This window comes from Anolis sagrei, chromosome 6 (assembly GCF_037176765.1).
Source record: "Anolis sagrei isolate rAnoSag1 chromosome 6, rAnoSag1.mat, whole genome shotgun sequence".
Lineage (NCBI taxonomy): Eukaryota > Metazoa > Chordata > Lepidosauria > Squamata > Dactyloidae > Anolis > Anolis sagrei.
In genome coordinates this window covers 42139052-42164314 of record NC_090026.1, presented here as the reverse complement: position 1 = coordinate 42164314, position 25263 = coordinate 42139052, and the positions used below count along the sequence as shown (strand labels likewise).

The 25263-nt window shown below is 46.7% G+C and overlaps 1 protein-coding gene across 1 annotated transcript; it reads right to left on the bottom strand.

The window, feature by feature from the left end:
• Nucleotides 1–4354: 4354 nt before the first annotated feature.
• LOC132779624 (uncharacterized) lies at nt 4355–6510 on the bottom strand. The gene is made up of 9 exons (XM_067470553.1): nt 6394–6510; nt 6204–6277; nt 6001–6031; nt 5744–5820; nt 5565–5637; nt 5128–5261; nt 4882–5032; nt 4590–4762; nt 4355–4481 (listed from the first exon to the last, which is right to left on the bottom strand). The coding sequence occupies exons 1-9, from the start codon at nt 6508–6510 to the stop codon at nt 4355–4357; spliced, it is 957 nt and encodes a 318-aa protein (XP_067326654.1).
• Nucleotides 6511–25263: the final 18753 nt, after the last annotated feature.

Here is a 25263-nt window from a genome sequence, read left to right as displayed (position 1 = left end):
CCAGGTGAGGTGGGGTGGGTGGGGGGCCCAAAGTGAACCCAAGGAGCATCAAGGCCCATCGGGAGACACAGCTCCAGAAGAGGGGGGATGACTACCAGGCAACTGGCAGCCACTAATGGGCCGGCCTTCCTCAGGGGCTACACTGGAAAATACAAATGCAATTCCAATGCAGCCCTTGGGGAAGGTGTTTGTGGAGGGGGGTTCTTACATTTCTGGGGCTCCAGGAGCCCAAGAAATCCAAGGTAGATTGTATAGAGGGGAACTGGAAGTCGCACGGCGCAATTCCCAGTCCCATCTACACCGCTCCCTTACCTGGAAAGACACAGGTCTCCTGAAAGACCCATGTCTTTCCAGCAGTTAAATTACCTTGAAACAAAGCAGGGTTTTCCTGCTTTGTGAGGAATGCATTCACGTTTACGTGGGCCGTCATCTGACACCTCTCAGAAAAACGCAGGAGGGCGCACATTTTGTGTCCTATCTGGATAGCCCTTCAAATTGTGCTTCTCAACATGTTTTGGAGGTCAGTTTGCTGAAATCCCAGTCAGCTTACTAGCGATTAGGATGATATGAGTCAAAGTCCAAGAGCGCTTCCAGGCAGCCCTTTATCCCAGGAGCATCTGCATTTAAAAAACGTGGATGCTCCTGGGGGCCTGTCTACACCCATCCCTGAAAGCGCATGCTTTCTGGGGTGGGTGTCTAGACGTTCTTCTGGGACTGGCCGAGCAGAACATCTGCAGACCCTAGCCTCCTACCCCACAGCCCCCAAACCCCTTTTAAAAGTAAAATAAACTTACTTAAATTTATTTTACTTTTAAAGGAGGTTTGGGGGATGTGGGGGAGGGAATGGCATTCCCACAGTTTTCCGGACTAATTTAGTCCAGAAAACTGTCAAAATGGTGTCTGGACTGCAATCTAGACACCGGAAGTATCTATCTAATAAATTCACCACAAACCAAGGTTTTCCTGGTTTGTGGCGAATTAATTGCGAGTTGACTGAAAGTTTCTCAAACTGCTCCTCCAGGTGTTTTGGGGCCCATCCAGACGGGTCCTTTATTGTGGAAAACCCTGGCTCTTCCTTCCTTCTCCTTCCTGAGTCCCTATAGAAAAACCCAGGCAGGAGAGACCCCAGGTCTCCTTCCTTAATGACCCATGTCTTTGGAGAGTGTCTTATACAACTCCAGACATTGCTGAGATAAGATCTGCATGTGGACCATGTTCTGCAGATTAATGTGCACATCTAAATGGGATGCACTGAACATTTGTCCAATCAGTGCATCCCCAAAAAGGCCAACTCCATTAGCGGTGAAACCGCCTTTCACCAAGTGGAGTGTGGTCTCTTGATTTCCCTGGACAGATGGGGCTGTGGCCCGTGACCCTCCTCTTGATCCCTGCCCTCCTGACCCTTCTGACTGGGTGGGGACAGGGGACAATGGGTGTGGTTGGGGGGAGGGGCTCAGGAGGAGGGAGGCCTGGCTGCGCCTGGAGGGGAGGGGGAGGAGGGGCAGCACACCTGGGCTGGGCAAGGGGTGGGAGGTGCCCTTGTGGGGATGCCACCTTGGAGGGAGGGAGGAAGCGGTGGTGGCATCCCAGGCTGAGAGGGAGGGGTCAGGGTGGGGGAGTCCGGAGGTCAAAGAAGGCGGGGCCCAACCCAAGGCTTGGAATGAAGGCCCGGGAGCAGGTGGTGGCCCCTCCCCTTTAGGCCACCCAATCTCCCACAGAACAGAACAGAGCTCAACAGAGGGGCCTGAGGGGGCCCAAGCAGTCTTCCTTCTCTGCTCTGCTCCAAGGGCCTCTGGTGGCAATGGGGCCCAGAGCGGGGGCGGGCCTTCTGCAAAGGGGTGGGGATGCCCTGGGCCAGGGCTGGGCAGACTCCCGCCTCCTTAACGCTACTTCCCTTTGGGGCTGCGGCACAGCTGGAGCGAAGCGGAGGTCTTCCTGCAACACGTAGAGAGATCGTGGTGTTCCTGCAAAGAACAGAGAAAGGAGGACTGGGTAAAGGAGACTCCTTTCTTCTTTCCTCAATTCCTCCCTCCTTCTCTCCTTCCTCCCTTCCTTGCTTACCTGTCCATCAGGCGGGTGGGCCCTTGGCGTACTCTGGGGGGTACCTTTCTCGCCCGCAGCCTGCCACCAAGCGCCGAAAAGCAGCTCGCAGCCCGTGTCGGGAGTGGAGGGCGGAGGCCCTGGCGAGGATGGCCTTGGTCTGCCAGCCAACTCTCCTGACTTCAGGGTCATGGTCGGCGAGGAGATCGGTCAGCCCTGGAAGGAAGGGAGGGAGGAAGGTCAGCAGGTGAGGGACGGCACACGGACTCCCCAAGACCCTCACTTCCAAGGCCCAGTCCCTCTTGGGCTGACTTACAGGCCTCGTAGGTGCAGGTGTTCCTCTCAGTGCAGATGTTGCTGTTCTTGTGAAGCACATGACCTGGAGAGAAGGAAGGCAGCAGAGAAGAGAGGGACCATCTCCCTGAGCAAAGACCATTCTGGAGCTCCCTGAACCCAACACTACACTCAAGGGAGGGGGATGCCCCAGAGGAGGCTGGGGAGGGGCCTATGCAGGCAGAAGGAAGGGAGAGAAGGGGAGGAAGAGGACCCTGGTCTTTGCTCTCCCCCCAATAAGGCTCTGGGTTCCCAGAATGAGCTCGAAGGGCCATTCTACATTGGCCCAGGGTGGAGGGAGAGGGGTCCTCTGGGGAAGAGGGCACTCCTGCTGCCCCAGAGAGTGAGCTAGAAGCCAAGAATGGGCACAAACGGGGCCAAGCTCCCTTCCGGTCCCTTACCGAGCAACATGGCCGCTGCCTTTTTGGCCGAGGGAAGCTTGCTCTTGAAAAAAGGCAGGCAGCCATACACCTGCTCCTCCAACTCACTCCTGGAGCTGCAGTGCTGGATCTGGAGGAGAGAGAGAGATGAGGTCAAAAAGGGGGTTCCCTATGCTTGCTGGGCATAAGGCCCCCCTGACTCCCAGGCTTCAGGACGGGCACTGACCAGGCGCTTGGAGATCTTGTAAAGCAGCTCCTGCAGGCTGAAGGTGTCTCCCGCCAGAACGCAGTCCTCCAGGTGCCATCGCAGGACCTCCGCTGCCTCCCTGAGGGTCTCTCTCGCAGTCTTCAAAGAGGAGAAGGAGGAAGAGGGAAGGAGTCAGGCCCACTTGGAGGGCAAGTGACCCCTTCCTCCCCCCCTTGACCCCTGTTCTGAGCCCCAAGGCCTTGAGGGGCCAGTGCTGGGCCTCCCTCCCACCTTGGCCACCTCCTCGTCCTCATCCTCCACGTGAACCAGCACCGTAAGGAGGTCGTGGATGGTGTTGTGCTCCTCATGTTGATGTTCCGGGCACCAGAGAAAACACTGAAAGCATTCCAGGGCTGCCTTCCTGATCTTTGCCGCCTCCTGAAAAAACAAAGGAAAAGGAGACTTTCTTTCTCCCCCTTTCTTTGTGTGAAGCCCCTTCTCAGGGCTTGGGGAGAGGGGGAAGTCTACACCCCCCCCCCCCAAAATGGACCAGGGGCCAAGACTCACGTGGTGGAAGAGAGGGCGGCATCCGGCAGCCAAGTGAGCCTTTGCAGGGCCCTGGTCTTCCTTGTGCAGCAGGGCCCCCAGCTGGCCAGCCAGGCCCAGGAACTCCAGCACGACGTTGATGTGGGGGGATTGCAGCCCCCCAAGGACCCCGTCCAGGAGCTCCTGGAGCCTCATGGTCTGCAAAGAGAGAGAAAGGAGGGCCATGCCTAAGAGGTCCCCTGCAGAGAATGTCTAGACGCAGGCCTCCCCCTTGGTTGGGGAAGGGACCCCCTAGGACCTTCTGCATCGTACATTCTTCCAACGACTGCAAGAGCAAGGCCTGCTGGATCTAGACTCAGCTGGCCTTCTGTGTGGTGTGTGGAGCCGGGGCTGTGCCTGACTTACCTCCCTGTAGGTCTTGCACAGAAGGAGAAGGCCCTGCCTGCTCTGATGTTGTACGGCCAGGCTGTGATGTTGGAGCCAGGCCGTCAGCAGTGCCCAGGTCTTCTCCGGGGAGTGTGGGCGCTGGCCAGTGTGCAGCAGCTGAAAGAGAAGAGGAGAAGTGTGAAGAGCTGGAGCCAGGAAGGGAAGCACTGCCTCTCCTCTCCTCAACTCCCCCGCCTATCCTAAGGCCCCCTTCCAGCCCAAAACCCAGGCTGACTAACCCTCCTCACCTGGATATAGAAGGCCACCACTCCGGCCGAATGCTCCAGCGGCGCTTCTGCTTCCCAAGTGGAATACAGGTGCTGGAGCAGGGAGGAGGAGGACTTGAGGAAGCTCCTGGAAGACAAAAGGGACCCTGTGAGGGAAAGCAGCCAGAGAGACCAGGCTGTGCCTTCTCCCCAAACCTCCTCCGGCCCTTGGCTCCTTACCGCAACAGGAGGGCCATTTCCTCAGGGCAGATGCTGAGGTCTTCTAGCATCTCCTTGGAGGTCTCCTTGAAAGACACCCGGGCCACCCTCTTCAGCAGCACGATGATTATCTTCGCCAGTTCTCTGCAGGAAAATGAAAGAAAAAAGTTTACTTCCCAGTGGAGGGTTTGAGTTCCCCATCTGGCCCCCCAAAAGGCCTGGGAGCCCCACTGAGCCTCCCCCCCTCCTTACTCTTGAGGAACGTAGATGCTGCTCTGGTCCCTGCTGGGCGCCTCCAACCCAGGCCTTGTGACCTCGATGTAGTTAGTCACCAAGGCGAGCAGAAGCTCCAGGAACCACCCCTGCAGGCGACTGCTGTCCTTGATGTATGTCACGATCTTCCCGATGGCCCGCGTCGCTCTTGCCTGCGGAGAGAAAGAAGGAGGGTTAAATGCCAGGAGGGCTCCTGCTGAAGGCCAGGAAAGAGGGCCCCCTCTCCTTCCCAAGCTCCCCAAAGACAGGGTGCGGGAGGGGATGTCCTTACTGTGGCCGCATCAAAAGTGGGGCTCCCCTGTTCCTTGCCCTCCTCGGTCAGCCAAGGGCCCTCCTTCACCTTGGCCAGGAACAGGTCGAGCGCCGCCTCCGCGGAGCAGTAAGGTGAATTGAGAACGGCGCACATCAATTCACCACACTCCCTGTGAATGAAGAGAGGGAAGAGGGAGCCAGGGTCAGGCTTATCTCCAGCCCCATGGGGACAGGGGAGTGGCACCCCCAGGCCCAGCTCTCTTACCTCCCGTTGGACTCCAGATAGTGGTCCGTGGCCATCTTGAGATGTTTGCGGGCCACGTAATCCACGGCCGGCATGGCCTCTGCAGAGGAGGGGCTGCAGAGGAGCTGGCACAGACGGTGAAGGTGTTCTTGCGCCTGTAAGGAAGAAAGAAGGGAAACAGTGGTACTCGGGAGACATGGAAAGTCTCCTGGGACCAAAAGTGGAGGGAGGGGGGTGGTCAATGAAGATGTGTAGGATGCCTGTTGGAAGGAATGGGGCATTGGGGTCCCAACATACCTTTCTTGTGGCTAAAGAGCAGCCTACCAGAACATCTCTAGGACACACCTGCCACCTGGAAGGTCTATGCAGGAGGCCCCTCTCTGCGTCCTGAGGAAGGCGTTGGGCGATGCCTCCTCGGTGGTGGTCCCAGGCCTTGTGGGGGGAACTCTGGGCCTTACCTGCTCTAGGTCCATGGAGGACCATCTCCGAGGCTTCAGGGCCAGATCTTCCCCTTCCTCATGGCCCAGGGAGCTGGAAGAGAGGCATAAGGAGGCATAAGGAGGTGAGGCCTGATAGGCCAGGGACTGAGGACAAGGAGGGGCGCAATGGTCATCCCTCCTGGCAAAGAGCAACGCACCTGCTTGAACTGGGGAGAGGGTCCCACACCTCATCCTCCAGGCTGGGGACATCCAGAAGTGTTGCCTCTTCGGGGTCCTATAAAAGACAATTAGATAGAGAAGTGAAATAGGGGCAAAGGAGAAGGAATGGGAAGACAGCTCAGGGGAGGAAGGCTAGAGTAGGAGGAAGAAGCTTAAAGGAGGGGCAGGGAGAGGAAAAGAGGAGGGGGATGCAGAGGAAGGAACCCCCCTTTTTCTGCTCCCTTCCCTTCCTTACCCTTGATGTCTTCTCAGGGGGCTCATCGACACTGCAAGGAGAGAGAGAGAGAACAAGGAAAGATCAGAAGGCATGCTCTCCCCCCCAAACCCCCTAGAATAAGGTTGCAGGCTCAAGCCCCCTTGGTGTCAATTGAAGGAGGGAAGGAGGGACGGAGGGGATCTCTGACTGCGATGTGGCCCTGAACCTGGGAAGGGATGTACCTCTCATTCTCGAGGTCCTGGGCTGCCCCCTCCTGCACGAACAGCTCCGAAGGAACACCAACTTCTTTGGAGCCCTATTGAGTGGGAAGAAGAGGGAAGTGAGGGCTGTGCTCTTTGCCAAGCGCCCCCCCCCTCTTTCTCCCAGAGAGAATTGGACTGAAACCCCCAGCCTTCCTCCCCAGTGACACACTGCCTGGGGCTGTTGGGACTTGCACTCCAACAACAGTTTAGCAGTGTAGGAGGCCTCTTCAGCAAAGGGCCACCTAGAACTCAAGGGGTCTTGAGATGGTCCTGAGCCCGAATCCATTTCCCAAAGGACGAAGAGAGGCAATCCCCCCCGCTTTCCAGCCTCTTTTTTTCACTCACCAACTCCCTGGATAGTTCTTTCTGTGGAGGAGTTGGGATTCTCTCCGATATGAAGCTGCTAGAAAGGCAAGGGGCAGAAGAGGAACTCAGCTTCTCCCTTCTATTCCCCCAAGAGAGGCAAGCCCCATCCCAAGGATCTTGCCAGCCCATGGGAAGAAGGCAACGTCCTGAGACGGCCCCCTCCAGATCTCCGGGCCCCAACCCCCCAGACCCCTGCATGCCCTCTCCCCAAAAACATGGACAGGAGATACCTCTCTGAAGTCTCGCAGATGGCCACCAGGCTGCTAGACTCCAAGGGGGGGTCCTCTCTCCCCAGAAACTGCAGAGAAAGGAAGGGGGTCTCAAGACTTTACCAAAGAAGGGCTTTTCCTTCTGCCACAATCTCTCTCCTTCCATCCCATTCTTTCTCTCAGGGCTGGAATCCCCAGACAGTGCTCGACTCCCACCCCCAACATTCCTCCCCATTGACCCTGCTGCCAGAGGCTGCTGGTATTTGCAGTCAAACAACTCCTGAGGGCTCCAGAATTCCCTCCCCTCTTCAGAGAAGGCCCACCTGGGGACCAAAACAGAATAGCCCTACTTTCTTGAATGCCGACCACTGCCTTGGCCCACCTTCTGTGAGAGACAGCGAGCAAACGATAAGGAGGAACCCAAGGGGAAATGGTGGCCATCTTCTGCTGAGAGTCACAGTCCCCATGGGACACTTGACCCACAACACATCTCCTCTTCATAACGCTTTGTCTCCCTCCAGAGGAGGGCATCTGTTCTGCTCTAGTCAGACCTTGCCTGGAATAAGACTGTGTCCAGTTCTGGGCACCAAAGGTCAGGAAACATAAGGACAAACTGGAATCTGTCCAGGGAAGGATGACCCAAACTGTGAAAGGTCTGGCAATTATGACTCACCAGGAAAATTTGTCTTGGAAAGGAAAAGACGGAGAAGGGACATGAGGGCCATGTTTAAATATTTGGGTGTCCCATTGGGTAGGAGGCAAGTTTGATTTCTGTGGCTACAGCTGCTGCTGGAGCATAGATTCATACATTCATAGAATCATAGAGTTAACAGATACCCCCAAAGGCCATCTAGTCCAGCCCCCTTCTGATAGGTAAACATGGCTCTCATATCCCTCTCGGCTTTCTTTTCTCCAAGATAAACATACCCTATTTCCTGAGCTGCTCTTCATAGGAATTCATGGTTTACAGGCCTCATAGAAAGTGGTCTGAGTGGCAGAAGGGGGTTGGCTTCCAGATCTATGATTGTATCCGTTGCCCTTCTATAAACACATTCCAGCTTGTCAACAGCCTTCTTGAATTGTATCCACCCAAACATCCCATTCACCATGGAAAAAGAAAATGAAGGAAAACTGCCATTTCTACATGTTCTAGTCATCCAGAGACTCACTCAACAATTGGGCTATTACATAAAACCTACACATATGGTTAGATACCTACATAAAAAATCCAACCATTACCCTTTAAAAAAAAAAGCACCATTAAAGCCCTGGCAGACTATGCAAAAAGCATCTGCAAACCCCACCTCCTCCATGGCTACTCCACCACCGACATCAGAAGAGCTGCAAGACCGAGAAAGAGCCACGAGAGTAAAGACAAAGATCCACCTGAGGAACCAACCTGTGCACAGCATATTATTTGAGAACACAGAAATGCATATTATTTGAGAACATATTATTTGAGAACACATATTATTTGAGAACACAGTGGACCAGATGGGATCCCTGCTGAAATCTTTAAAGAGGGAGGACCTGAGCTGACACACCAACTCCACCAGCTCATAGAAAAAGTGTGGGTGACCGAGAAAATCCCAGCAGATTTCAAGGACGCCACCATCATCACCCTCTTCAAAAAAGGGGAAAGAACAGACTGCGGAAACTATCGAGGTATCTCCCTTCTAACCTCCACTGGGAAAATCCTCGCAAGAATCCTTGCAAACCGCCTTCTGCCCCTCTCAGAAGACACCCTCCCAGAATCCCAGAATGACTTCCGCCCCTCCAGAGGAACCGTGGACATGATCTTCACTGCACGACAGCTCCAAGAAAAATGCAGAGAACAAAACCAACCTCTGTACATGGCATTAATCGACCTTGCAAAGGCATTCGACACAGTGAATCGCAGCGCTCTCTGGACCATCCTCCACAAAATCGGGTGCCCTAACAAATTTGTGAACATCCTGCGGCTCCTCCATGATAACATGATGGCAACAGTCTTGGACAGCAATGACTCCCAAAGTGACCCATTTAAAGTGGAATCCGGTGTCAAACAGGGATGTGTTATTGCCCCAACTCTATTCTCCATCTTCATCGCTATGATACTTCACCTTGTTGATGGGAAGCTTCCCACAGGAGTGGAAATAATCTATCGGACAGATGGCAAGCTATTCAACCTCAGCAGACTGAAAGCCAAAACCAAGGTTACAACAACATCTGTTATAGAACTCCAGTATGCTGATGACAATGTCGTCTGTGCGCATTCAGAAGAAGATCTACAAGCCACTCTAAACATCTTCGCAGAAGCATACGAGAAGCTCGGCCTGTCACTGAACATTGAGAAAACCAAGGTGCTGTTCCAGCAGTCACCAGCCAATCCCTCTCCAATGCCAGTAATACAGCTTAATGGTGTAACATTAGAAAATGTGGACCATTTCCGCTACCTTGGCAGCCACCTCTCCACCAAAGTCAACATCGACGCCGAAATACAACACCGCCTGAGCTCTGCAAGTGCAGCATTTTCCAGAATGAAGCAGAGAGTGTTTGAGGACCAGGACATATGTAGGGAGACCAAGGTGCTTGTCTATAAAGCTATTGTCCTCCCAACCTTGCTATATGCCTGTGAGACGTGGACTGTCTACAGACGTCACATGCAACTCCTGGAACGATTCCATCAGCGCTGCCTCCGGAAAATCCTGCAAATCTCCTGGGAAGACAAGCGGACAAACGTCAGTGTGCTGGAAGAAGCAAAGACCACCAGCATTGAAGCGATGGTCCTCCAACATCAACTCCGCTGGACCGGCCACGTTGTCCGGATGCCTGACCACCGTCTCTCAAAGCAGTTGCTCTACTCCGAACTTAAGAACGGAAAACGGAACGTTGGTGGACAGGAAAAGAGATTTAAAGACGGGCTCAAAGCCAACCTTAAAAACTCTGGCATAGACACTGAGAACTGGGAAGCCCTGGCCCTTGAGCGCTCCAGCTGGAGGACAGCTGTGACCAGCAGTGCTGCAGAATTTGAGGAGGCACGAGTGGAGGATGAAAGAGAGAAATGCGCCAGGAGGAAGGCGCGTCAAGCCAACCCCGACCGGGGCCGCCTTCCACCTGGAAACCAATGCCCACACTGCGGAAGAAGATGCAGAGCAAGAATAGGGCTCCACAGCCACATACGGACCCACAAGGAAATCCATAATGGAAGACCATCTTACTCGTCCAACAAGGGATCGCCTAAGTAAGAAGGGTAGCATGACTTCCCTGGATCTAGACACAAGACTCCTATTGATGCAGGCCAAAATCGCATTGGCTTTTTTTGCTGCCGCATCACATTGTTGGCTTATGTTTAACTTGTTGTCCACGAGGACCCAAAGATCTTTTTCACACGTACTACTCTCGAGCCATGCGTCCCCATTCTGTATCTTTGCATTTTATTTCATTCTATCAATCATATCCTACCCAAAGAAAGACTCTGTGTCTGTGGCGCCACCAACACCGTTTGAAAATCTGAACCACAAATTACATAACTGCTGTTTGTATGAAAAAGAAAGGAAACAACATTTATGGCCTTTCATTTGTCATAAAACGAGCTGGGATGCAGCGGCCAAAACCACATTTATACTAGCTGGTTATTATCCCATTTTAACAACAAAAATTGCCCTTTATTTGTATAAAGCATCTAAAAGGAGTATATTGATCAGATTAGTACACATTGTAAGGGGGACGAGGACATTTGATGTATAGACTTAAGATTAAGGTTTATTTGGTTACAAGTCCGCCACTTTTTCCCTCTGTACTTGTATATTTATATTTTTACTAGACTAGATGTATACTGCATGCTGTTTACATTGTTTACAAAGCGGGACTTTGATAATATCTCCTGGCTACACTATATGCAAATAAAGGAACAGGATAAAGAGATAGGCTTCAATTTTAAAAAATCCATTTGGGATAGGATCCTTCAGACACAGAAAAAATTAATAACTAAGATTTATGATAAATTCTTAGAATGGTCTACAGAAACTGAGGTGGTAAAAAAATTGTATGATTAGGTGGTCGGAAAATTTAAGAAGACCAATCCATCTGAGTGAATGGGAAGTAAGAAACTAAAATATACATATGCGATGCATTGAAAAGAAAAATGGCTTAAGATGTACCCCCCCCCCCCCAAAAAAAAATAGGACTAGTGTATAAAAATATGGGGGAAAACTGTTGGAAATGTCATGACTTCGATGGAAGTTTCTTCCACATGTGATGGACTTGTAGAGAAGGCCAAAATATTGGAAGTGCATACACGAAGAGTCTCAAAAAATTTTGGGAATGTTATTCCCAAGAAAACCAGAGTATTACTTATTAAATATTACAGGCTCAGATCTAATTTTGGACCAAAATAAAGACATTTTATTCACTCACATCTCAACAGCAGCAAGAATATCATATACGAAAATTTGGAAATTAGACAAAATCCTAGAAATAGTCGATTGGCTAAATAAAATACAGGACATTAGAGACATGGACAAACTAACGTCCTTTTTGAAGAGCAGCTCGGAAAGCCCAATAAAAATGACTGATTGGTCTTACTTCGAGAAATATGAGAAAGAGAAGAAGCAGAGAGACAGTGTTTAAAAATTAGACTTTTTTTCTCTTGTCAGTTTAAGGTTTTTATTATTATTATTATTATCATTATCTCATTTCTCTCTGATCTTTCCCTATTAATCATTATAAAGGAGTTTATAGAGCAAGATGAAAATACAAAAACAAGTAATTACATAATATTGGCAAAGACACAGAATGGAAGGCAAAGACTTCTTTCTTTTTTCCATTTTTTTCTATTTTTTATTTTTTAGGTATATATGTTTTTACGTTTCTTTTTTAAAAATCAATTTCTATCTCCTCTTACATATTTTCCTACTTTTCTATAATCTTAATGTTCTCCCACTTTCGATGTAAATCTAATAAAATTATTGTTTTCTTTGTGTGCATATAATAAAAATCATTTTTTTTAAAAAATGTTCCCACATCTACGGAACCTATCTTGTTTGTAACTTGGGGACTTCCTGTATTTCTAAGAGGCCGCCTTCCTTACCTCAAATGCTGGCAGTACTTGGATGAAGCATGTCCGGAGAGAGGGCTCCTCCGCACGGGTTCCTTGTGGCTCCGAAGAGCTGAAAGGGGCAAGAGAAGGCCACAAAGTGTGAGAGACTGGGGCATCTCACCCCATCCTGCAATCTCACCCCATCCTGCAACCCCCCCCCCCCCCCCCCGTCCCCTCCCTCCCTCCAACAGGGACCAGGCTGATGGTCCAGGAAGTGCACGGGCACCATGAAGGCATCCCTCTTCTCCACTCCGAGGGACTAGCAAGGGATTGACCCTTGGAACTGGCTGCCACTGGGAGAGAGGGAGGGAGAGGGAGGGTGATAGGAACTGGGGTCTGCATGCAGACTGAGTGGCAGGAGTTTGGGATTAGGAGGAGTAGTGGGATTTGCATGTGGCTGGTGACTGGCTGGCCCTTTCCACACTCACAATTAGCTCACCCAATGAGTGCCTATATGCAAATTCCCACTCTGCATAGAAACCACTCCATTCCAAGGGCCCCTCCTGCTATCTCCTCCACCAGCCAATCAGCACCCACCTGCAAATTCCCTCTCCCCTCACAACCCACCTCTGCAACCTAATATGCATACAGACCCCTCCCTCCCTGAGGCCCCTCCCTCCTGCCCCTCCCACAGCTAAGCCCCTCCCACAGGCTCTTAATTAATGCCTACTCACACTGGCTTCCAAACTGTTGCATGGAACCATAGAGGTTCCACAAAAAATCTTAACATCATATTTGAAAGGGATTTTAAAATCAATCTACACACAACTCAATATTGGATTACATAAAAGGAGGAATACATAAAAGGAGGAACTTTGTGGAATCCCAATGCTTGGTTTAAGAAATACAGAAAGAGTTAGGGTTCTGCAGGTAATGAATGTCTTCTAAAGGGTTCTATGACCAGGAAGGCTTGGGAATCACTGGCCCAAACTATAGGCCTCTCTCACATAAAACATTCTAAGATGCTATCAATTGTAAGACTCACACTGATTTCAGCATCGCCCAAAAGCTATATATAATAAAACATAACCATAAAATAAGCCCTAGTATGATATTTCATGATCCTTGTAAATAAGAACTATCCTCATAATAAGTCCCAGTTAAGATTGTCAGCTACATTGAGGCATTTACTGGTAATACATCCATTACAATACAAGACAGACATATTGTATGATAAAATATTAATTTTAATATAGAATTAAATATTTATAAATAATAATATTGACATTATATTATGACAATGTAACAGAAGATGACATGACTAGATTTGAATAAGTGTAGATTTTTTTTTTTTTTGAAATGATTTTTATTAAGTTTTTCACAATCCACACATGGAAAGAGGGGGAACAAAAAACAAGAAGATAGAACAGTAGGAAAGGGAGAGGTACACACACACAAAAAAAAAAAAAAAAACACAGAAACCCACCATATCTAACTACCATCTAATACATACAATACAACTACTCAAACTATTCTAAAATGACTTCCACTCCAACCTCAGGATCTTTTCAAGATATTTCTTCACCTTAATATCTATTCTCATCTCATTGTTTTTTCAGCTTTCTTTTCATAATCATATATCAGGGACCAATCTGTCCTCCTCAAAACTCTTCCTTCATTTCTTCTCAACAAAAAAGTTAGTTCGTCCATGTCTCTTATTTCTTTAATTTTCTTCCACCAGTCTTCAATACTCGGAACCTCACCATTCTTCCAGTATTTGGCAAAAACCATCCTAGCCGCCATTGTGCAATAGGTAAATAATTTATCTTCATTCTCATCCAGTTTACAGTCATCATCTGTAAATCCCAGAAGATAATATTCAGGTTTCTTCTTAAAGCTTTTCTTTAATATTTTTTGTAACTCCTCATGAATAATAGACCAGAACTTTGTTGTTTCTTTACATGTCCACCACATGTGGTAAAAGGTGCCTACTTGCTCACTACATTTCCAGCACTTATCTGATACATTTTGATACATATGGCTCAGTCTACTCGGAGTCAAATACCACCTATAAAACATTTTATACCAATTTTCTTTTAAGTCCATAGCATATGTGTATTTCAATTTTTTATTCCACATCCTTTCCCATTCCCCAAAGTGGATGGGCCTTCTTATATTTTCCGCCCACTTAATCATAGAGGTTTTCACCTGTTCTGTTTCTGTCATCCACTGGAGCAATTTATTGTATAATATTGTAACCGTTTTCCTTTGTGTTTTTAGTATTCTATCCCATATATTCTCGTTCCAATCAAAACCTGTTTTTTGATCTTGTTTAAAATAGTCTTTAATTTGTAGGTAATTTAACCAAGTTATATTGCTAAATAAAGTCTTTAATTGTTCAAATGATTTCATCTCTATTGTCCCCTTCACCAATATATCCTTGTATCTTGGCCATGTCCTCCATCCTAGTAGTCTTCTTTGATGCGCTTCCATTGCTGAAATCCATAATGGTGTTGTTTTATAGAAAAGAGCTTTGTACCTCATCCATGTCCGTAGTAGGGAGGCTCGCACGAAATGATTACCGAAGTTTTTCTCCTTCATCTCTCTGTTATACCATATATACGCGTGCCATCCCACTCTTAAATCATAACCTTCTAGATTTAGGCACTTCTCTTTGTCTAAAGTCATCCAATCCCTAATCCAGGACAGTGCGCAGGCCTCATGGTAGGTCTTCAGATCGGGAAATCCCAATCCTCCTCTTGTTTTCTTATCTATTAAATTCATATAGTTAATTCTTGGTCTTTTTCCTTTCCAGACGAATTTCATTAAATCTTTCTTCCACTGTTTGAACAGAGTTTGACTTCTTATTATCGGTATATTCTGGAACAAGAACATAAGTTTTGGTAATACATTCATTTTTATCAAGGATATTCTACCCAGGAGGGATAGTTTCAGCCGGTCCCAGTTCTGCAGATCCCTTTGGACCTTCTTCCAAACTAATTCATAGTTATTCTTTAAAAGTTGTCCATTTCTAGCTGTGATCCAGACTCCTAGATATCTAATTTTCTTGACACCTTCAATTCCAGCCTGTTGTTGAATCTTTATTTGTTTCTCCTTATTCACATTCTTAAATAAAAGTTTAGTTTTTTTCATATTCATCTTAAAACCTGCCACCTTTCCAAAATCTTCTATTTTATTTATCCAACTTTGTAAATTTTTCTCCGGGTTTTCAATTGTACCTATTAAATCATCTGCAAACGCTCGTATTTTATATTCAAATTTACCAATTTTTGTTCCTTTGATCTTTTCATCTTCTCTGATTTTCTTCATCAGGATCTCCACTGCCATAACAAAAATTAATGGGGAGAGTGGACAACCTTGTCTCGTGCCTTTCGTAATTTCAAATTCTTGAGTCACTTGCCCATTTACTTTTACCTTAGCTTTTTGAAATTCATAAATAGCATTAATTGCATTATTAAATTTCTCTCCCATATCCAACTCTTGTATCAAAATCTTGAAGAAATCCCAATTCAAATTATCAAATGCTTTCTCGGCGTCTATTGACAAAAGGGCAAATTCTTTTTGATGATTGGTCTCATAATATTCCAAAAGATCTAGAACGTTGCGTATATTTTCTTTCATATGTCTATTTGGAAGAAAACCTGTTTGTTCTTCTCCAATCCACTTACTTAAAAAAAATTTTAATCTTGTGGCCATGATATTTGCAAACAGTTTATAATCCGTATTTAACAAGGAGATCGGCCTATAATTTTTAATATCATTCTCCGGTGATCCTTCTTTGTGTATCACAGTTATTTCTGCCTCCTTCCAGGAGTCTGGAACCTTTCGAGATTTTAAAGCTTCATTCGCTATAACTTTGAAAATAGGTATCAACTGCTGTTTAAACGTTTTGTAAAATCCTGCCGTAAACCCATCCGGTCCCGGAGCTTTATCTGCATTCATTTTACTAATGGCTTTCTCGATTTCCTCTTCTGTTATTTCTTTGTTCAGTTCTTCTCTATCTTCATCTGTTATTTTATCCAGTTTCATTTGTCCAATATATTCCATAATATCTTCTTTCTTTATATCCTCCTTTGTGTATAGTTGTGTATAAAAAGTCCGAAACTCCTCCAGAATTTCTTTATCCGTTTTCAAGTCCTTGTCCTTGGTACTTATTTTAGCAATATGGTTGATTTGCCTCTTTTTTCTGACCTGGTTTGCCAACCATTTACCCGGTTTATTAGCATTTTCAAAAGCCTGTTGCTTTAGAAATTTCATCTGTCTTGATTGGAATTCCAGCTCCACGTAATTTTTTTCCTGTTTCAGTGTCACCAATTGTTTCTCTGTTCGTTTAGATGGGTTTTTCTTTAACTCCATTTCTTTTACTGCTATTTCTGCCCTCAACTCGTTTATTCTTTTATTTCTCTCTCTATTCCTTCTTGCTCCTTGTTGAATAAAGTGTCCTCTCATGACTGCCTTAAAGGGAATAAGTGTAGATTTTTGTGCATGAGAAAACAAGACACCCCCTGCAAATAAGTCTAATGTGTCTTTTGGAGCAAAAATTAATATCAGACCCAGTCATCTTTCTGGGGAAATTTGGTACATACACAACTTAAACTCTGCTGAAAAAGCCCTCCCTGGATCCCCTGGGCCTTAACCATCGCAGACCAGTTTTTCTGTTCATAGAAACCTAGTTAATTCCGATGGGAGAATGAATTCTATGAACAGAAAGATGGATTAGCCATGGGGAGACCTCCCATCCTGGTCGTAGAAAAATTCTACATGGAACACTTCGAAAAACAAGCCCTGGAAACAGGCACAAAAAGTTCAGATATGTGGATGACACCTTCACCATTTGGAGCCATGGAGGAGAAGAACTAAACAAGTTCCTGGGCAACCTCAACAGCATCCACACAAACATCCAATTCACCATGGAAAAAGAAAATGAAGGAAAACTGCCATTGAAATTTTGGCCTTTTAAATCTCATATATTGAACTGATAGCATTATTAAATCTGCAAATCTCACCACCTCCAACGTGAACTGAACCACCTAAACTGGGCTCTACAGGCCAATTGCTACTCCACCACAAAGATCAGAAGAGCTACAAGACCAACAACAAGCCACGCGAGTAAAGACCAAGATGCACCCAGAGGAAAAGTGTTCTTACCAAACATCAAGGGAACCACTGACCACAGAGAGAGAAGCTGATGAACAAACACAACCTACAAACTATCGACAGATCCACAAAGAAAATCCAACAAATGCTATGTTCAGCAAAGGACAAGAGGGATCCTCTCACCTCTAGAGGAGTCTACCGTATACCATGCAGCTGTGGGACCACCAAACGCAGCATTGCCCAGGCATGAATCGAGGAACATGAAAAGGACTACAGACTTATTCAACTAGAGAAGTCAGCCATAGCAAAGCACTTGATGAACCAACTGGCTACTTCATCACACTACAGCACTGTTTCTCAACCTGGGGGTCGGAATCCCTGAGGGAGGGGGTCAAGAGGGGATGCCAGTATTTTCTGTTGGTCATGGGGGTTCCGTGTGGGAAATTTGGCCCAATTCTATCAGGGGGATTCAGAATGCTCCTTGACTGTAGGTGAACAATACATCCCAACAACTAATACTCCCAAATGTCAAGGTCTATTTTCCCCAAACTCCACCATAGTTCACATTTGGCATATTGAGTATTTGTGCCAAGTTTGGTCCAGATCCATCATTGTTTGAATCCACAGTACTCTCTGGATGTAGGTGAACTACAACTCCAAAAAACAAGGCTTTCTGTATATATTTCAGATTTCAATATTAATGTCAAAAATACGTAGTATGATTTTACATAGGATTTGTGCTACATTAGAACAGTAAAGACAAATGTCACTTAAGTAAAATAAACATTAAATATTAAATAATCAGAGAAATAAAATAAGGTGTAAACACTAAACTAATCTGGGAATCTGCTATTGCAACACATCCAATGAAGCAGTTTAAAACCAGTATAAAAAAAGATTAGGACTAAGTACGTTCCAGTCTACTTGTAATACATGAAGCTCATTATTTATTTATTTATTTATTTGGGGTTCTTGTACCCCGCCCTTCTCACCCCGAAGGGGACCCAGGGCGGCTTACAGCTGCAAGGCGCACTTAGACGCCTGCTACACAAACAATCATCACAAAAAATATAACAGTACAAATTCCCACAATTCAACATTATCCAATAAAATCAGTAAAATGATAAAATCAGTAAAAACAATACAAACCTGGATCTTCCTCCTACCCATCAGTGTACAATTAACTCAAAGATCTGTTTTGGTTCCATTTCGACAATCCTGCCGATCTTACACATCTGGTTGTCTTATTTGGTTGTCATTGTCTAATTGCCTGGTTGCCTAAAGGCCTGGTTCCACAGCCATGTCTTCACCCTCCTCCTGAAGGAGAGGAGGGTTGGTGCTGTTCTGATTTCCCCCGGGAGTGAATTCCACAGGTGGGGGGCCACCACTGAGAAGGCTCTGCTTCTCGTCCCCACCAGCCTCACTTGTGAGAGTGGTGGGGTCGAGAGCAGGGCCTCCCCAGATGATCTCAAACTCCGAGGTGGGACGTAGAGGGAGATACGTTCGGACAGATACACTGGACCAGAACCGTATAGGGTTTTGTAGGTTAAGACCAGCACCTTGAATTGTGCTCGGAATTGGACCGGCAGCCAGTGGAGCTGGCGCAACAGGGGGGTGGTATGCTCCCTGTATGTCGCTCCGGTGAGCAATCTGGCTGCCGCACGCTGGACTAGTTGGAGTTTCCGAACAGTCTTCAAGGGCAACCCCACGTAGAGCGCATTGCAGTAGTCTATCCGGGATGTAACAAGAGCGTGGACCACCGTGGCCAGATCAGACTTCCCAAGGTACGGGCGCAACTGGTGCACAAGTTTTAATTGCACAAAAGCTCTCCCGGCCACCGCCGAGACCTGGGGTTCCAGGCTCAGCGGCGAGTCCAGGATCACTCCCAAGCTGCGAACCTGCGTCTTCAGGGGGAGTGTAACCCCATCCAGCACAGGCTGTAACCCTATACCCTGTTCGGCCTTCCGACTGACCAGTAGGACCTCTGTCTTGTCTGGATTCAATTTCAATTTGTTAGCTCTCATCCAGTCCGACACAGCAGCTAGACACCGATTCAAGGTCTGGACAGCCTCCTTGGTGACAGGCGGAAAGGAGTGACAGATCTGGACATCATCTGCATAGAGATAACACCGCAGTCCGAAACTCCGAATGATCTCCCCCAGCGGCTTCATGTAGATGTTAAACAACACTGGGGACAGAATAGATCCCTGAGGGACTCCACACGACAATGGTTGTGGAGCCGAACAGGTGTCACCCAGTAACACCTTCTGGGACCGTCCCTCAAGAAATGACCGGAGCCACTGCAAAGCAGTACCCCCAAGTCCCATTTCTGTGAGTCGTCCCAGAAGCGTGTTTAAGAACTGGCCCAAGAGTTCAGAAGAGCCTTGACTCCCAATGTGACCATCATCCCACTTTCTTCACTAGTTAACTTGTGCCCATTGAACTCTTCAAGTATTTTCTGTTGGTCATGGGAGTTCTGTGTTCCACGTTTGGTTCAATTCCATCATTGGTGGAGTTCAGAATGTTCTTTCATTGTAGGTGAACTATAAATCCCAGGAACTACAACTCCCAAATGACAAAATCAATCCCCCACAACCCCACCAGTATTCAAATTTGGACGTATTGTGTATTTGTGCCAATTTTGGTCCAGTGAATGAAAATACATCCCGCACATCAGATATTTACATTACGATTCATAACAGTAGCAAAATTACAATTATGAAGTAGCAACAAAAATAACTTTATGGTTAGGGGTCACTACAACATGAAGAAATGGCATGGCCTGACTTACTAGGCCGTGGAGGTTGCGGTGTGGGGTGTTCCCCCCCGCCATTTGGCCTGAGGGGGGGCTTCTTCTTCCCAGAAGCCCCCTCACCCAGCGGGAAAGTTCCCGCTGTTTTGATAAGGTGGCCCTATCAGCTGCCGGCCACGCCTCCTGGCAGGAGAGCCCACAGCTGGCCTCTCCTCCCTCGTGGGCACCCTACTTAAGGCTGCCCTTGTGCCCACCATCAGTCTCTGGGCCGGCAGCAGCTGATCCACCTACCCACCCTGCATGGTCCCGGGAACTGTTTGTTGTTAGTTTGTTTTGTCAGTTGTCACAGTTACCTGTTCTTGCTGTTGTTCATGCGTTTCGTCACGACTCTGGTTGGCGTGGGCATGGGCCCTGGATCCGGTTTGGTATCCCCCCCTCAGCGGTGTAGGGGGAACGCCGGGTGTCTCAGGGGTGCCGAGTGCATTGGGCCCGGTATTGTGCCGGCGGCACCCCTGTGTGGCTTGCGGTATCGGACAGCAGTGGGCTGCCCGATCTCGATCCAGGACCCATGCATGGCTGCCAACCCTTGTTCCTGTTATCAATAAATGAGTTGTGGCCATGGTTTATCCCAATTCCTTGTGTGAGTGGTTTTTCTTGGGTTGGCGGGGGGAGGTGTATCGCCCGTACACACGCAACTGTAATAAGGGGTCATTAGGAAAGTTGAGAGCCACTGGTTTAACCCATTGCACCACAACGGCCCATTAATCATTTAATTAATAAACACCTAAGGAAGGGTGAGAACCACTGCACTAGAGAATGAATCGAATTTAAAGTGGATTCATTCTCTAGTGTGATGAGGTCCCTGGACACAACATATTGTTTGAGAAGATAGAAATGCTGGACCACTCTAACAACCACCATGTCAAACTACACAGAGAAGTAACTGAAATCTTCAAGCATGTGGACAATTTCAACAGAAAGGGGGAAACCATGAAAATGAACAGAATCTGGCTACCAGTGTTAAAAAACTCTAAAATCAGGACAGTAAATAAGGAAAACCATCAGGGCTAAACAAAGGATTTCACCTGGCAAGAAGCAGCCAGACTTTGAAGCTGCAAGGCCATTCACACTTGCCACAAGCAGAAAAGAGTTCTTTCTCCCACCCTGGACATTCCAGAGATATATAAACCTCATTTGCCTCATTTCCAGCAGACCTCACAACCTCTGAGGGTGCCTGCCATAAATGTGGGCGAAATGTCAGGAGAGAATGTTTCTGGGACCTGGCCATACAGCCCGGAAAACTCACAGCAACCCAGTGATTTTGGCCATGAAAGCCTTTGATAACATATTAAATACATAAACTAATAAGAATAATTAAGAGGAGCCCTTATTGATAAGATCTGGAAGAGAAGACAGGAAGAACATGGGACAACATAAGAAGAAATGACAACCAGCTTTAACGTCAGATGGCAAGGCTATGCTCTCTATTTTGTTATAGACCAGTGGTTCTCAACCTTCCTAATGCCGTGACCCCTTAATACAGTCCCTCATGTTGTGGTAACCCCCAACCATAACATTGTTATTGTTGTTACTTCATAACAGTCATTTTACTACTGTTATAAATTATAATGTAAATATCAGATATGTAAGATGTATTTTCATTCACTGGACCAAACTGGGTACAAATACCCAATGTACCCACATGTAAATGCTAGTGGGGTTGAGGGAGGACTGATTTTGTAATTTGGGAGTTGTAGTTGCTGGGAGTTATAGTTCACCTATAATCAAAGAGCATTCTGAACTCCACCAGCGATGTATTTGAACCTAATCTGCCACACAGAACTCCCATGACCAACGGAAAACATGGGAATAAGGAAATAAGGAAAACCAGTAAATAAGGAAATTTAATGTATTTCCTTATTTACGGAAAACATGGGAAGGGTTTGGTGGGCATTGACCTTGAGTTTGGGAGTTGTAGTTCACCTCTATCCAGGGAGCACTGTGGACTCACGCAATGGTGGATCTGGACCAAACTTGGCACAAATACTCAATATGTGTAAATGTGAACACTGGTGGAGTCTGGGGAAAATAGACCTTGACTTTTGGGAGTTGTAGTTGCTGGGATTTATAGTTCACTACAATCAAAGAATAGTCTGAACTCCACCAACAATTGAATTGGCTCAAACTTCCCACATGGAATCCCCATGACCATCAGAAAATACTGTTTTCTGATGTTCTTTGGCGACCCCTCTGACACCCCTTCGCGACCTCCTCAGGGGTCCCGACCCCCAGGTTGAGAAACACTGTTATAGACGATATATGGAATTTTAAATACTTTAGACAGTGGGTTGTAGGTTTTTTCGGGCTGTATGACCATGTTCTAGAGACATTCTCTCCTGACGTTTTGCCTGCATCTATGGCAAGCATCCTCAGAGGTAGTGGCTTTAGACAGTGTTTGTAATAGTGAATGAGACGAAGAAAGAGATGTAATAATTGTAACAAATACAAGGCTTCTCTTCTCCCCAACCCCATCCCTCTCCCTCGGTGACATATGGTAATATTAGACAACCTTTGTAAAGATCTAATTTAGCAACAAGAACTCCACTCATCCTCTTTTTCTTCCTTTCCTCCTTAAATTTTCTCAGCCATGTAGATAAGCAACTTGCATATAGATAAGCCACAGCTCAGGGTCAGATATTCCAACAGAATCATTGTTATAGGCTTTGATGTTAAAAACATAGAAGAACCAATCAAAGGCTACATGAGAGTTGTTTTCCTTAGTCTGATAGGCGTGACACCATGGAACTATAAAAGCTCTGCAGCCCCATTTGGGGGCGGGGGGGGGGATGGGGGGGACAAACCCTTTGATTGCATTCCTTTATGCTTGTTTGCCGTTATTGCTATGGCCAAGCAATAAATAGTTTTTTGCAGTTTAAAGGATTCAACTTTCGTGGTGTTCATTACTGTCCTCCCTATTGGAAAGGGGGCTCTTGCTTTCTGGGAAATATTTTGGTTTCAATGCCCCTACAGAGTCATGCCAGCCACATGACCTTGGAGGTGTCTATGGACAACTCTTTGTCTTAGAAATGGAGATGAGCACCAACCCGCAGAGTCAGACACGACTGGACTTAATGTCAGGGGGAAACCTTTACCTTTTACCTTCATTACCCGGACGGAGGCCAAAAGAGGGCCTAGACAGAGAGGGATAGTCTATTTTAGGACTTGCGGGGAGTTGAAGGAGGAAAACCATTTCCCCCGTTTTCACTGGTTATCACCCCTCCCCACTTCCCATTTCATCAACGAAGGCTATTTCCATGATGGTGAAATGGGGGGGGGGGGGGGATATCAGAAAAACAGGGGGAAATGCTTTTACTTCTTCAAATACCCCCCTCCCCATAGACTATCCTTCTCTGTCTAGTGTCCCCTTTTGACCCCCACCCAGATAATGGAACAAAACCTTCTTTACTTATTGTGTGAAAAAAATTGAACTTGAAAATCTATATAAATAAAAATGTAATCTTCGTTAGTGGGATTAACATAACTCAAAAACAATTGGACGAATTGACACCAAATTTGGACACAATACACCTATCAGCCCTACAAGTGACCATCTATAAGATTCTATATATATAAATCTGTTAGGTTGGTTCAACCGGACAGCAAAACTCCACAACCCCCCAACGAAACTGTACCAAAATTGCCATGCCCATAACACAACCCACAAGGTACAAACATATCTACTCAAAATGAAAAACAACACAACAACACACTCACAAAACGGCAAAACAACAAAACTAAAAAAAAACCAACGAAACTTAACCAAAATTGCCATGCCCATAACACAACCCACAAGGTACAAACATATCTACTCAAAATGAAAAACAACACAACAACACACTCACAAAACGGCAAAACAACAAAACTCAAAAAAACCCAACGAAACTTAACCAAAATTCCCATGCCCATAACACAACCCACAAGGTACAAACATATCTACTCAAAATGAAAAACAACACAACACACTCACAAAACGGCAAAACAACAAAACTCAAAAAAACCCAACGAAACTTAACCAAAATTGCCATGCCCATAACACAACCCACAAGGTACAAACATATCTACTCAAAATGAAAAACAACACAACAACACACTCACAAAACGGCAAAACAACAAAACTAACTAAAAAAAACCAACGAAACTTAACCAAAATTGCCATGCCCATAACACAACCCACAAGGTACAAACATATCTACTCAAAATGAAAAACAACACAACAACACACTCACAAAACTGCAAAACAACAAAACTCACAAACCCCCCAACGAAACTTAACCAAAATTCCTATGCCCATAACACAACCCATAAGGTACAAACATATCTACTCAAAATGAAAAACAACACAACAACACACTCACAAAACGGCAAAACAACTGAGCATGCGCATTGGTGCCCAGCCGCAAGTTCCCTGGCGTGCGCACAATCTTCCGGCCAACGTTCCCTCTGCGGAAGCCATGCCCACTCCAAGCCCTGCCGCGCCGCTTCCCGCACACACACACCCCCTGCCGCACGCACACACACAACCCCACGCTCCATCACTCCCCCCACCGCTGCACACACACACACAACCCCACGCTCCATCACTCCCCTGCCCCAATCTTACCTCCTTTTACTTCACGCCACCTCCAAACCCCACCCCGCCCCTTCCCGCCCTGTCAAAATCCAGGAAAGACAGGAAGGAAGGAAAGAAGGGGAAAAAAGAAAGGGAGATAAAGAAAAGGGGGAAGGAAAGAAAGTTAGAGAAAGAAGGAAGAAGAAAAGGAAAGAAAATAAAAGGAAAGATGGAAGGAAAGGAAAGAGAGACAGCAGAAGAGAAAGAAAAAGGGGGAAGGAAGGAAAGAGGTAGAGAAGGAAGAAATGAGAGACAGAGGGAGGGGAAGAAAAAGGGGGAAGGAAGGAAAGAGAGAAGGAAAGGAAAAAGGGAATAAAGGAAGGAAAGAGGGAGTGAAGGAAGGGCGAAGATGTAGAGAAAGAGGGAGGGAAGGAAAGAAGGAAAGAGAGAAGGAAGAAAAGAGACCAGAAGAGAAAGAAAAAGGGGGAAGGAGAGAAGGAGAGAAGGAAAGAAAAAAGGGAATGAAGGAAGGAAAGAGGGAGTGAAGGAAGGGGGAAGATGTAGAGAAAGAGGGAGGGAAGGAAAGAAGGAAAGAGAGAAGGAAGAAAAGAGGCCAGAAGAAAAATAAAAAGGGGGAAGGAAAGAAGGAGAGAAGGAAAGAAAAAAGGGAATGAAGGAAGGAAAGAGGGAGTGAAGGAAGGGGGAAGATGTAGAGAAAGAGGGAGGGAAGGAAAGAAGGAAAGAGAGAAGGACGAAAAGAGACCAGAAGAGAAAGAAAAAGGGGGAAGGAAGGAAAGAGATAGAGAAGGAAAAGGAGAAGGAAAGATGGGAGGGAAGGAAGGAAGGAGGGAAAGAAGGAGAGAAAGAGAGAAGGTTGGCCACGGTAACGCGTGGCAGGTAAAGGTTGTTATTTCTATGATTATTATGATGCTATTATTCCTATGAGACCCTTTTAGGGGGAATGG